This window comes from Spermophilus citellus (genome assembly GCF_964194105.1).
Source record: "Spermophilus citellus genome assembly, chromosome: 5".
Taxonomy (NCBI): domain Eukaryota; kingdom Metazoa; phylum Chordata; class Mammalia; order Rodentia; family Sciuridae; genus Spermophilus; species Spermophilus citellus.
The window spans coordinates 75098699-75112093 of NC_138186.1; the positions used below are offsets into that span (position 1 = coordinate 75098699).

A 13395-nucleotide genomic window follows, 5' to 3' on the forward strand; every position below is an offset into this window, starting at 1 on the left:
GAGACATTGTTTAAAGAAAGGCTTTGGTCATTTTTAAAATCTGACCTCATGATTCCCAGCCCTAATTCTATTTCTTCTGGATTTGATTCCTGGGATCATCATAACCTTGAGATCTCTAAACCTTTCAAGACCTAGTGGATCAAATTGAAAAGAAAAGAGACATGTAAAAACTTCTACTGACTTGTCATCATGACATATTTTGCCATATTTATTTAATGTATTTAGAAAACATATAATGATGCTTGCAACTATATCCTTAATATGTCTTGATTAGTAAGATTATATTAACATATTTTTCTCCCTGGCAGTCACAACCCAAGTGTAGGATTGAAATTATTCCCTTATTTTTTTAGTCATTTAAATTGTTTCCTATTGTTTACGTCTTTTTTTTTCAACGTGTAAATGTATTTATTGTCCCCAAACTGAATATGCCTTTGTAGGTCAGCATAACACAGAGGAAATGATGACTAACTGACAAGAGCTGGTTCAATTTGCATCTTGGAGTTTCACTGCAACTTTATTGCTTCTATGTTATCAGAATCCTCTCAGCAGTATCATCTATCAAATAATCCATGGGGACAAAAAAGAGTGAATGCATTTGTAGTCTTGTTAATTACAAAAGCTCAATCTTTTCTTCTAGATAGATCAACTACTTAAGTCATGTTATCATCTCTAAAGCTCAATAGTTCTATTCTAAATAAAATACTCTAAGAATTTATTTCTCTCAGCATCTGTTTCTTCATTTTCCAACTCGTATTTCTTCATGGCAACAAAATAGCGAATAAAAGTTTCCCCTAGAGCTTCTCTCAGACATTGATCTTCCTCCAGTGCCACAAGGGCATCTTCCAGTTTCAAAGGGATCTCTGAAGGTTTTAACTGAGAAAGGTCTGTGCCCTCATCTGGACCAACCAAAGCGCCATCGCTGTTCTGCAGTCCATCCAAGCCTGCAGCTATCGTCGCAGCCAGCACCAGGTAAGGGTTTGCTGTTGCTGAGCCTAGTTTATTTTCTATCCGGGTGCCTTTCTCGCCATGGCACTTGATATTAAAGGCACAGCTGTTATCGTTGTAGCCCCATGTCGCAGGCACACTCTCCTTCAGGTCTTTACTCTCCTTGGAATAACGCTTTCGGCAGCTAACGGCAGGCGCCATCAGGCAGCTGAGAGCAGCAGAATGCTTCAGAAGACCTGCCAACCATTTTTTCCCAGTGACCGTGAGCTGTTCAGTTCCAGAATTGTTGCAGAACATGTTTTTCTTCCCATCAATGTCCCAGACACTATGAGACAAGATTCCCGAATTGCAGAATCCAGTCTCAATGAAAAAACTGGCGATGTAATTATACTTCCTTGCCACTTCTTTGACACCTGTTCTGAGGGTAAATGCATTATCAGCTGAACTAATGCCAAATTCTGGCAGAAAACAGATTTCCATGTGACCAGGTCTAGTAGAAGAGGAAAAGCTCTCAACATTGGCCCCAGTATGATATAAGCCATCCACGAGTTCCTGCATGAAGGGCTGGTCATGATTATTTAGAAATGTTGAAGCAGGGAAAGATATGGTCTTTGAATTGATAACTTCGGGCACACCAAAAATGCAAAAATCATAGATGAAGGCAGACAGCAGGGAAAAACCAGAGTCCTGCAGCTGCTGCAGCTGCCTCTTTGCGATATACCTTGGAGAGGTCAGCAAAGGTTCCCCAGTCACAGTGAAGGTGTCACATATCACTCGTGCAGTTCTTTCTGCCCATGGCAAAACTCGAAAGGTTGATAACTCCGGCATCAGGACTATGTCACTATTAAAACAGGTGGCTCTTATGTGATTCACTTCATTGTCCTTCAGATTCGGCATCAATTCAAGATAACCTCGGGGCATGAAAACACCATGGGTCACTTTTTCCTAAAAAAGGAAGAGGATAAATTAACTCGGTTTTGAAACTTGAACACAAACAAAAAGTCTGAGAAAGAGCTATGCTAATGATAAATATACACATATATTTACCATATTTATATATAGTATACACACATATATGTTTAACATCTGCTTACACTAACTCAATATCATCAGATACATTTTAAATATTTCAGAATACATCCCCCAAAGGCACTTTTATAAGTAATTCTTAATATTTTAAGACTTGAAGGTTTTATATGCTTGCTCATGGATGGGAAAACAGTGGTTATAAATGCTATAAACATTTATAAATAAATGGTGTTATGATAAAGAAAATCTCTTTATAGGAAAAGACAAAGATAAAAGCCTATGGAAATATTTTAAATTATCATAATCAAAAGTACTCTGTAAAGAACTTTTTATTTTATAGTATAGTTGCTAAAACCTCAGAAAAGGCTTTATTTTGATTTATTTATTCTATATATTAATTTATATATAATTTAATTTAGATAAAATTTAAGATAATTATATAATATATAATATATTATAATTTAATTTATATATAATTAATTAATGTTTTAATTGGATATACTTAGGGTATACAGTGTGATAACTCCACATATGTGTAAATGTGTCCTAATAAAACTAGGGTAATTAATGTTTCTATCTCCTTAGCATTACTTTATGTTTGGAGCCTTCAAGCATGTCTCTTCTAATTATTCACAAAACATAAAAGGTTATTATGAACTATAATCACCTTACTATGCTGTACAACTATAGAACTTTTGATTCCTGTCTGTTTTGTTATCCATTATCCAACCTCTATCCGCACTCCCTCCACTTTTCCCAGTCTGTAGTAAACATTATTCTAGAGAGTGCAGATATAGAACAACTTTTTTTCAGTATCCACATATAGAGAGAACATGTGGTATTTGTCTTTTTTGTTTGTTTGTTTGACTTACTTCACTTAATATAATGTCCTCCAATTCCATCCATTTTGCAGCAAATGACAGGATAGAATTCATTTTATGGCTGAATAGTACTCCATTGGTATCTATATTACTTTTATTTATCCATTCATCAATTTTGTGGAATCTAGGTTAATTCCATATCTTAGCTATTATGAATTATGCAACAATAAATAGGTCAACCACATAATCCAGCTATCTCACTTCAGCATATATATCCAAAGAAAATATTCTCACATCGAAGAGATACCTGCATTGCCATGTTTATGGCTTATTCTATTATAATCCCCTGAGTTAACTATTCTCAAAATTCTACAGTAAAGATCCTCAACCTTTGTCATAGAACTGAACACAGTCAGACCTACAGCACACAGGACAGTTGTCTAATACAGAGGAGCCAAGTCATCTGACAGTTTCACTCCTCTCTTTATTCATTTTTACAACCCACTTAAGAATTAACTACCTCACTGTCTCAGAGAATCCCAGAAACCCTATCAGTTACTATGAACCTATATCTCCAAAGTTATAGTTGCCAAAATGTTGTAGCCTTCTAATCAGTATGAACTGGGTGTCAGCAGATCTGGCCTCTGGCCATAGCTTTTTTTATTAATTACTGATGTGAAACTAGGTAACTTAGTGGACTATGTGCTTCAGCTTCCCTGTCTATAAAACATAAGTATTCAACTGGATGATTGCTAAGGCACTTCTAGCCATATATCTCTGGGATTCAGTGGTTTTCACCATTTAACTTTTGCTCTGTGCCAGTCAACATGGAAGTGATGAGGTTATAAAGTTGAACAGACATATAAAACAATTTCTGGAAATTGTGTAGAAATTCCAACAATTCTTCATGTGCTGATAATTACATCAATGGGTAGAGAATAGTTCCTGGCTATAAAATATGATTTTCATGAAGTAATGAGCATCACATGGTTATTAAAACATGCTAATATTCTGCAAGGGAGACCATTTCCTTATGTTATTCCCAAATCTCAAAAAGCATGGCTACCAAGGAGGGCTGGTGCTAGCAGCGGTAATCTACTGGTCCACTTTTATCCCAGCACATGGCAAATTCTCCAAAAAATATGGCACCATTTTATCCTAGGTTCCCCTTTTGGCCTTTTAAAAACTATTTAACAGTGTTTTTTTTCTTTATTCTTAAGAGATGATTTGTTTTTCTAAAAAAAATCAATATTTTTATTTAATAAAAAAAAGTACTGAGTTCAAATGAAGAATAAAAGGATATTTTAAAGCTGAGCTGGAGGCAGTAGGTGCATGGGGAAAAAAGAACTGAGCTGGAAGTGCAGACTCACATACTGTGACCCTGAGCCACTGCCTCCTTCACCCTCCACTGTCTCTGCACATACTTTCAAATGCCAACTGACTTGGCTGATCCAAATGTGCTTTTACCAGCAATGAAGTTGAGTTAACTAAGCATCTTTGGTGCCTATTTAACTTTGCAAATTACTCAAGAACATATACACATTAATATTGTGTGCACATGCGCACACCCCCGCCCACACACACACATATGCACACAAACATTATGGAATCTTAGAATGCTCCCATATGGACTCCTCAATTTAAATTTGCACTGCAAGAAATAATGTTATTTCCCTGCTTGTCTACTTTTTAGTTTGAACATCTTATATTAGTTCTGTGTATCTAAAATGAGGGATAATGAATTTTATTCATGAAACTTCTAAGACTTGTTGCAATTTAAATTTGTGTTTGTACTCACTTCACTGTGAACAGTGGAGAAAAGTTGATTACCACTTCATTCCAACAGTCCTTCACAAACATGTGGAACAGTAAAAAGTCACATTTTCTTCAGGCTATTTAATCTGTATTTTTCTGAACACTCTTCTAGCACTCTCATTTTTTTATTCTTTTTTGAATATGCTGAATTTAAATTCTTTCCCATATTTTCTGGGAAATATGTAAATACACATGAATGTATCTTGTTCATGATAATAAATTATCTTAAGTTTTGTTTAGAGATATAAAAAGATTTTTTATAAAGCATGGGGACAACTTCACAGTTCAATATAAATCACTCTGAACTCAAAAAAAAATTCTTGTAGAATAATTCAAAACCCTGTGGCAATCAAAATTTGGACCACAATGAAGGTCACCCATTGAAATAAACCAAGAATTAGTTCTAGGGCAGTATGTTCTATTTTGATTAGATCAAAGATAGAACGAACCACCATAATTTTAATTTTTAAAAAAAAAAAAAAACAAAGATAGTATGAACTGGTTGTAAGGTTAAAATGTGCTTATGCTTGTAAAACAGTTATCCCAGTACCAAGCACATGGCAAATTCTCCAAAAAATATAGACACCATTTTATCCTCGGTTCCCCTTTTGGCTTTTTAAAAACTATTTAACAGTTTTGGGTTTTTTCCTTCATTCTTACGAGATGATTTGTTTTTCTCGAAAAAAAATCAATATTTTTATTTAATAAAAAAAATACTGAGGGGCTGGGGATGTGGCTCAAGCGGTAGCGCGCTCGCCTGGTATGCGTGCGGCCCGGGTTCGATCCTCAGCACCACATACCAACAAAGATGTTGTGTCTGCCAAGAACTAAAAAATAAATATTAAAAATTCTCTCTCTCTCTCTCTCTCTCTCTCTCTCTCTCTCTCTCTCACTCTCTCTTTTAAAAAAAAATACTGAGCTCAAATGAAAAATAAAAGGACATTTTAAAGCTGAGCTGGAGGCAGTAGATGCAGTGGGGAAAAAAGAATTGAGTTGGAAGTGCAGACTCACATACTAACATCCTCACTCTTTTGCTGCCTGTCTGCCTAATTTTTAGAAAGATTTTTCTTAACTTTTCTGGGCCTCATTTTCTTCGTCTATAAATAAAAAAATGGATTATATTATCTTTCTACACTTTCCTAGTCTAATAATTTTCAAATTGATATTTTTTTGTCCACAAATAGGAAAGATGTTTTAAAATTACTTTTCTAAAGAGCTAAATTACTTTTTACTAAGCCCTGAGCAGACTCAAATTATTGACACCACACTTGATCTAATCAGTTTCCCATGCATAATTGTGTGGGAAATGTTGTTTAGATCAGCTTGCATAAATGAATCTGTTTCTAATGTCTATTCCTTAATAAATTTTCCAAAACAAATTATTTATCTTAAATTACAAATATTCATGATATAAATATTCATTATGATTTATATCTTTGAAAGTTCCAAAATGAATGTCAGATGTTTTCTAAAAAATGTGTGTATACTCTGATTGTTAAGTGAGAATAAAATAATAAAAACTAGATAATGAAATAAGAAAGTGAATCATTAGGAAATGAAGAATAAATCTATTAATTGAGAAACTGTATTATGAGTTATACCAAAATTCCCATGACAAACAGACTTTTTCCTAGCTGAACTCCATTAAAAAAGTGATTGTGATATGTGGACATAGAACAAAAAATTGGAAATATTTTCCATAGTAGTTTGAAAAACAAGAGGTCAATTTATTTTTATGTCCAGCACATCAGTCTTCAGCAAATGTAAGCAGCACGTTGAGTTATATTGTGTAAATGTGTTCCATTGAAAAACTGAAGTAATATTCTAAATATGTAGCTTGCCATTAATGAAATAAATGATTAGAATTTGACCCCCCCAAAAAAAGCTGAATAGCAAACAGTTTTATACTGAGGTCTGGCAAGTGGCTGAAGTGCCAGTTTCAGTCTCTTATTGATTGAAAGAGATTCATATGCATCATCTTCTGGACCTGCCTATGGCAAATTTCACATTTTGTTATCAAAATTAACTAGCAGGTGTCCTTAACTGAATAAAGAAGAAAAAATATTTGCAGTCAAATAAGTACAAAGAATTTCTTGAGAAACAAATGCTTTATTTGTTTGTTTGCAATATATGGATAGAACACAGGGGTTCTCTACCACTCAGTTACCTCCCCAACCCTTTTTATTTTTTGAGACAGGGTCTTGCTAACTTGCTGAAGCTGGCTTCAAACTTGTTATCCTCCTGCCTCAGCCTTCAGAGTTGGTGGTATTGTAGGCTTGCTCTGATGGGTTCTTAAGAAACAACTTTGAGCCTGTTGGAATCTTTCAAACTGGATTTTTAAGATATACCAATTTTCTTAACATAAGCAAAATATGAAAAATCATAATTTAATATTAAAATAATAAAAATATGACATACTTAAAATACTTAAACTTGGAGGATACTTAACTCTATACTTTCTTAAATACTATTGAATGATACCCCTTCCTAAGAAACATAATGAAATATTACAACAAATCAATCATTAAAATAGACATATGAGCCAGGCACAGTGGCACCTCTCTGTGGTCAGCAACAGGAAGATAGTAAATTTGAAGCCTGTCTGAACATCTTAGTTAGACTCTGACTCAAAAAAAAAATTAAATGGCTGAGAATGTGGCTCAGCAGTAGAGTACCCCTGGGTTCACTCCCCAGTACAGAAAAAAACAATTTTTTAAAAAAATCTAGGGATGAAGTTCAGTGTGAAAGCATCCCTGGGTTCAATCCCCAGAACAGAAAAATAAATAAACCAACAAGTATATGGTATAAACTAACCATTAAAAAAACTTAGAAAGTTTCGAAATATATCCCCAAATGCAATGTTTCTTGATATCACTATTTTCAAGAACTTAATATACATTAAGTCATCCAATAACAATGGGATATTTTCTTATCAGAGTTAGAGCTAAAAGGGATATTCTTTTTATCTACCAAATTCTTTCTATTTAATCATTTTTCCCTTTCATATTTGCTCTTGGGTCTTCTGTTGCAATTTTCTCATGTCAAATAAAATATAATCTTTATAATTGCAGTAAGAAGAGAAAAGATAATTCTGTGGAGGGAAATTATTCCAGGCAGAAGGACTAAAATTACCAGTCTTAATTAGTTTTGTGCTTCTATTGGATAAAAGGAATTGTTGTTCGAAAGCTGAGAGTATATGTTCAGCTCCTTGGGGGACAATAACATGTTTGGATAGAGACAAGGAAAAGCAAAATAAATTATTGGTTTTCAGCTTGAATTGCTGTGTGGGTTACAAGAAAATAAGGACAAGTAATAAGGACCATTTGCTTGTTAATGGTCATGAAATCACATTCAATCCTAATTTTGTGTAAAACTCACTTGGAAAAAGTGTGCAGGGATACTCTTAGATCTGGACACACCATGCAGGTCTGTTGCTTCAAATCTCACAAACTGGAGGTGATTTTTGGCCATCTCTTGTTTAATGTGTTTGATTCTAGAAGAAAGCTGAGGTGTAGTCAAAATTTCAGTGTTGTCCCTGTTGCGATCTGTAAAAATAAAGAAGGCTCTAAGTCATTCCATCATGATAAACTGAGAAGCTAACTAGAGACAAGAGAACAAGGAACTAGTCATTGTGAGGGTTAGCAAAATGTAACCATCATGTGAGTCCTGTCTTAACCTTTCTTACCCTGCCTTTTGCCATGCTCCCAAGAACCTTGTGTCTAAACAGCATTTTAAAAATTATTTACCAGTTAGGACTAGGTTAAGTGAACATAAAGTCTGCATAAGGATATAGCATTATCATATGTAGGTACTTACTGAAAATTTCTTTGCTTATGGAAATTAGAACATATTTGCATAACTGGATAGTATTGGCACCATAAAAGTCTGTATATCATTGAACAATGTGGGGTCTTCCAGAGTTACCTGATATTACCTAAATTAAAAGTTCCTGTATGATCTAAGATAAAATTATTGTTTGTTTAAATTTATTTCCTGTGGCTTTGTTTGTTTGGTCGGTTTTTTGTTTTGTCTGTATTGGTTTTTTTCACCTGAATCCATATCTCTGTCAAATCTAAAATTTGTTTAAATAAGCAATAAAAGCTTTTTAAGAATGAGAGTATAGATGAAAAATCTAAATTGCATACTTAGTTTTAAAATTAAAAACATAATAAAATATTCTTTTCAAAGCTATTAAGATAGTCTGCAAATTCTAAAACTTCAGAGCTACAGAAGGCTGGAGATAAATCCTCTAACCTGACCAATTCATCATCTTGAGTCCCAGAGGGGCACAATGAGATCCCCAAGTCACATTTTCAGTTCATTGCCAAGACGAAAACTAGAATCTGGGCTTCTTGACTCCTCACGGGGGGCTCATTACCACAAAATGAATGAATATGTCTACAGCACATAATACACATTATAAATGTTAGTTACTGGCAGAACTTGTGGGAGGCATCACAGAGTATATTGGTTCAGCCCATCTGCCTCCTTTCAAATCCTGCCTTTGCCTGGCAACTTTCTTATCCTCTCTGTGCCTCTGCTTTCTCATAGATAAAATATTACCTACTTCATAAGCTTGTTATGAGGATTAAACAAGTTACTTAACAGTTACTGGCAGACCGTAAGCACCATGTAAGTGCTACTTAAACGCATAAAGTGAGCACAATTACTCCAACCCTAGTAAATGACACTGTGATCATGCCTGCATTTGAACACCCGTCAATCTGTCACATGGCTGACATTGAACAGCAATAATTTTACAGTGATACCTGAGTATCCTTTTCAAGATATAATTAGGCTTTAAAAATAAGCATAAAATTGACAGTTTAAAAACAGATTAAGTAGATTTTAAATACATGAAGCATGAGGAAAACAAATTACTGGTTCTACCTATGCAAATATATCAGAGATAATGTCCTGTCACTGATATGTTTGGCTACTCTGAGACTCCTGAGGCTTTATAACTACCTTCCATTTAACACAAACAATTAAGTTGTAGCAATTACAATGTTTCATGCTAAATTAACAATTGCTGTGTTCCCAGCTTATTCTGAAATTTTGGGTGAATAGCCCAACTTGAATAATGCTTCTTAAATAAAATTTATAAGCATTTTTAGAATGCATAAATTTCCAAATTCTCAGTGTTCTAAAAATAATAAACAATTATATATAAGCTATAAAGAAGGCATCTTTAAAGGAAAAGGGTAATTTTACAGGTTCTCCAGTAATAGGATGATAGGTAATCTTATTAGTTATTTGCCTTACCTATATCTTCTAAATTTTCTACAACAACTAAGAATATTTTAAAATAAGAAAAATATTCAGCCACTAAGATTGATATTTTTTTTTAATCACCACATAGTTTTCATACTGGATTTCATACCGGATATGTATAACTAGGAAGCATCCAGAAAAAGTCCTACCCTCATAAAATGTTAAATTACCTAACATTGGCAACAATAGGCAATAAACATGCCAGCACGTGTAAGTGAGAAGATTTTATAATCTGAAAGAGCTAAAAAAATCAACTGAGATATTAATTCTGTGAGCCTTGATCAAAATGTAGATAGCAACTTCCAATTCAAGTTGTCCTCAGGCTGGTCAGTGAGTATATGTATTAGTTTGCTAGAGCTGCACAGCAAATATTTCTGATCATACGACAGAAGTTTGATTTTTCATAATTCTGGAGGGTAGAAGTTGAAGATCAAAGTTATCAGTGGAGCTACATCTTCTGAGGCCTTTCTCTTCGGCTTATGGATGATCATCATCTTCCAATATCTTCACATGACATTCCCTCTGTGCAAGTCTGTTTCCTTTTCTCCACTTATGAAGACACCAGACAATACTGGAATAGAACCCATCTGACTTACTTCCTTTAACCTTAGTTACCTATTTAAAGACACTGTCTCCAGATTCTGTCACATTCTTAGATACTGAGGAACAGCTTTAACACAAGAATTTTTAAAAGACACAATTCAGCTGATGGTAGTATTTTATCCCTTTCCATTTTCTTCAGAGAACTCACTGCCTCCTACCATCAGTCATTCCTCCTTTGCCCATGAGCCCCATGAGAGAAGGGGCCCAATTTTACTTGCTGGTGCATCCTCAATACCCGCAGCAGTGCTGGTATATGGTAGGCACTCAATGACCACTCCTCTAACAAGTAAGTAGTTGGATGAGTGAATGAATGAATGAATGTATACTTGATTTGACCTTGTCAAATTAATAAGTAAAAATTGTATCACATGCCCATCAATAGATGAGTGGATTAAGAAAATGTGGTTTAATTACACAATGAGTTTTACTCAACCATAGAGAATGAAATTATGGAATTTGCTGGCAAAGGAATAGAAATGGAGAACATCATGCAAAGTGAAATAAGCCAGACTCAGAAAGTTAAAGGACAAATGTTTTCTGTGGAAGCTAGAGTATAATAAGGGAAAGCAGTAGGAGAGGATCAGGTATCATAAGATTTAGAAATCATCACCAACGTAGAAAAAGGAGATTGAGAGGGAGGGAGGAGAGATGAGAAATGTGGAATAAATTCAACAAACTCACATTATATGCATACACAAATATACCACAAGGAATTTCATCTTTATTTTTTTTAAATTCCTAGGTCCTTGAACCATTTTATTTTATTTTTTTTATTGGTTGTTCACAACATTACAAAGCTCTTGACATATCATATTTCATACATTAGATTGAAGTGGGTTATGAACCCCCAATTTTACCCCAAATGCAGATTGCAGAATCACTTCGGTTACACATCCACAATTTTACATAATGCCCTATTAGTAATTGTTATATTCTGCTACCTTTCCTATCCCCTACTATCCCCCCTCCCCTCCCCTCCCATCTTCTCTCTCTACCCCATCTACTGTAATTCATTTCTCTCCTTGTTTATTTTCCCATTCCCCTCACAACCTCTTATATGTAATTTTGTATAGCAATGAGGGTCTCCCTTCATTTCCATGCAATTTCCCATTTCTCTCCCTTTCCCTCCCATCTCATGTCTCTGTTTAATGTTAATCTTTTCTTCCTGCTCTTCCTCCCTGCTCTGTTCATAGTTGCTCTCATTATATCAAAGAAGACATTTGGTATTTGGCTAGCTTCACTAAGCATAATCTGCTCTAGTGCCATCCATTTCCCTGCAAATTCTATGATTTTGTCATTTTTTATTGCTGCATAGTACTCCATTGTGTATAGATGCCACATTTTTTTTTATCCATTCATCTATTGAAGGGCATCTGGGTCGGTTCCACAGTCTAGCTATTGTGAATTGTGCTGCTATGAACATCAATGTGGCAGTATCCCTGTAGCATGCTCTCTTAAGGTCTTCAGGGAATAGTCCGAGAAGGGCAATAGCAGGGTCAAATGGTGGTTCCATTCCCAGCTTTCCCAGGAATCTCCAAACTGCTTTCCAAATTGGCCGCACCAATTTGCAGTCCCACCAGCAATGTACAAGTGTACCCTTTTCTCCACATCCTCGCCAGCACTTGTTGTTGTTTGACTTCATAGTGGCTGCCAATCTTACTGGAGTGAGATGGTATCTTAGGGTGGTTTTGATTTGCATTTCTCTGACTGCTAGAGATGGTGAGCATTTTTTCATGTACTTGTTGATTGATTGTATATCCTCCTCTGAGAAGTGTCTGTTCAGGTCCTTGGCCCATTTGTTGATTGGGTTATTTGTTATCTTATTGTCTAATTTTTTGAGTTCTTTGTATACTCTGGATATTAGGGCTCTATCTGAAGTGTGAGGAGTAAAAATTTGTTCCCAGGATGTAGGCTCCATATTTACCTCTCTTATTGTTTCTCTTGCTGAGAAAAAACTTTTTAGTTTAAGCAAGTCCCATTTGTTGATTCTTGTTATTAACTCTTGTGCTATGGGTGTCCTATTAAGGAATTTGGAGCCCGACCCCACAATATGTAGATCGGAGCCAACTTTTTCTTCTATCAGGCGCAGAGTCTCTGATTTGATATCAAGCTCCTTGATCCATTTTGAGTTAACTTTTGTGCATGGCGAGAGAGAGGGATTCAGTTTCATTTTGTTGCATATGGATTTCCAGTTTTCCCAACACCATTTGTTGAAGATGCTATCCTTCCTCCATTGCATGCTTTTAGCCCCTTTATCAAATATAAGGTAGTTGTAACTTTGTGGATTAGTCTCTGTGTCCTCTATTCTATACCATTGGTCCACCCACCTGTTTTGGTACCAGTACCATGCTGTTTTTGTCACTATTGCTCTGTAATATAGTTTGAAATCTGGTATCGCTATACCGCCTGATTCACACTTTCTGCTTAGAATTGCTTTTGCTATTCTGGGTCTTTTATTTTTCCATATGAATTTCATGATTGTTTTATCTATTTCTACAAGAAATGCCATTGGGATTTTGATTGGCATTGCATTAAACCTATAGAGAACTTTTGGTAATATCGCCATTTTGATGATGTTAGTTCTGCCTATCCATGAACAGGGTATATTTTTCCATCTTCTAAGATCTTCTTCTACTTCTCTCTTTAGGGTTCTGTAGTTTTCATTGTATAAATCTTTCACCTCTTTTGTTAGGTTGATTCCCAAGTATTTTTCTTTTTTGAGGATATTGTGAATGGAGTGGTTTTCCTCATTTCCGTTTCAGAAGTTTTGTCACTGATATACAGAAATGCCTTTGATTTATGCGTGTTGATTTTATATCCTGCCACTTTGCTGAATTCATTTATTAGTTCTAGTAGTTTCTTTGTAGACCCTTTTGGGTCTTCTAGGTATAGAATCATGTCATCT

At 35.0% G+C, this 13395-nt stretch overlaps 1 protein-coding gene across 1 annotated transcript in view; it reads right to left on the reverse strand.

Annotated features, from left to right (window-relative positions):
* Nucleotides 1-693: 693 nt before the first annotated feature.
* The window catches only part of LGSN (lengsin, lens protein with glutamine synthetase domain), a gene marked incomplete at both ends in the record, with an annotated part of 48680 nt that continues 35978 nt past the window's right edge, over nucleotides 694-13395 (reverse strand). Inside the window, 2 exons of the mRNA XM_081296199.1 lie at nucleotides 694-1893; nucleotides 7992-8158. Of these exons, the coding sequence (XP_081152325.1) occupies nucleotides 694-1893; nucleotides 7992-8158 (1367 nt within the window). The remainder of the gene's footprint in view (nucleotides 1894-7991; nucleotides 8159-13395) is intronic.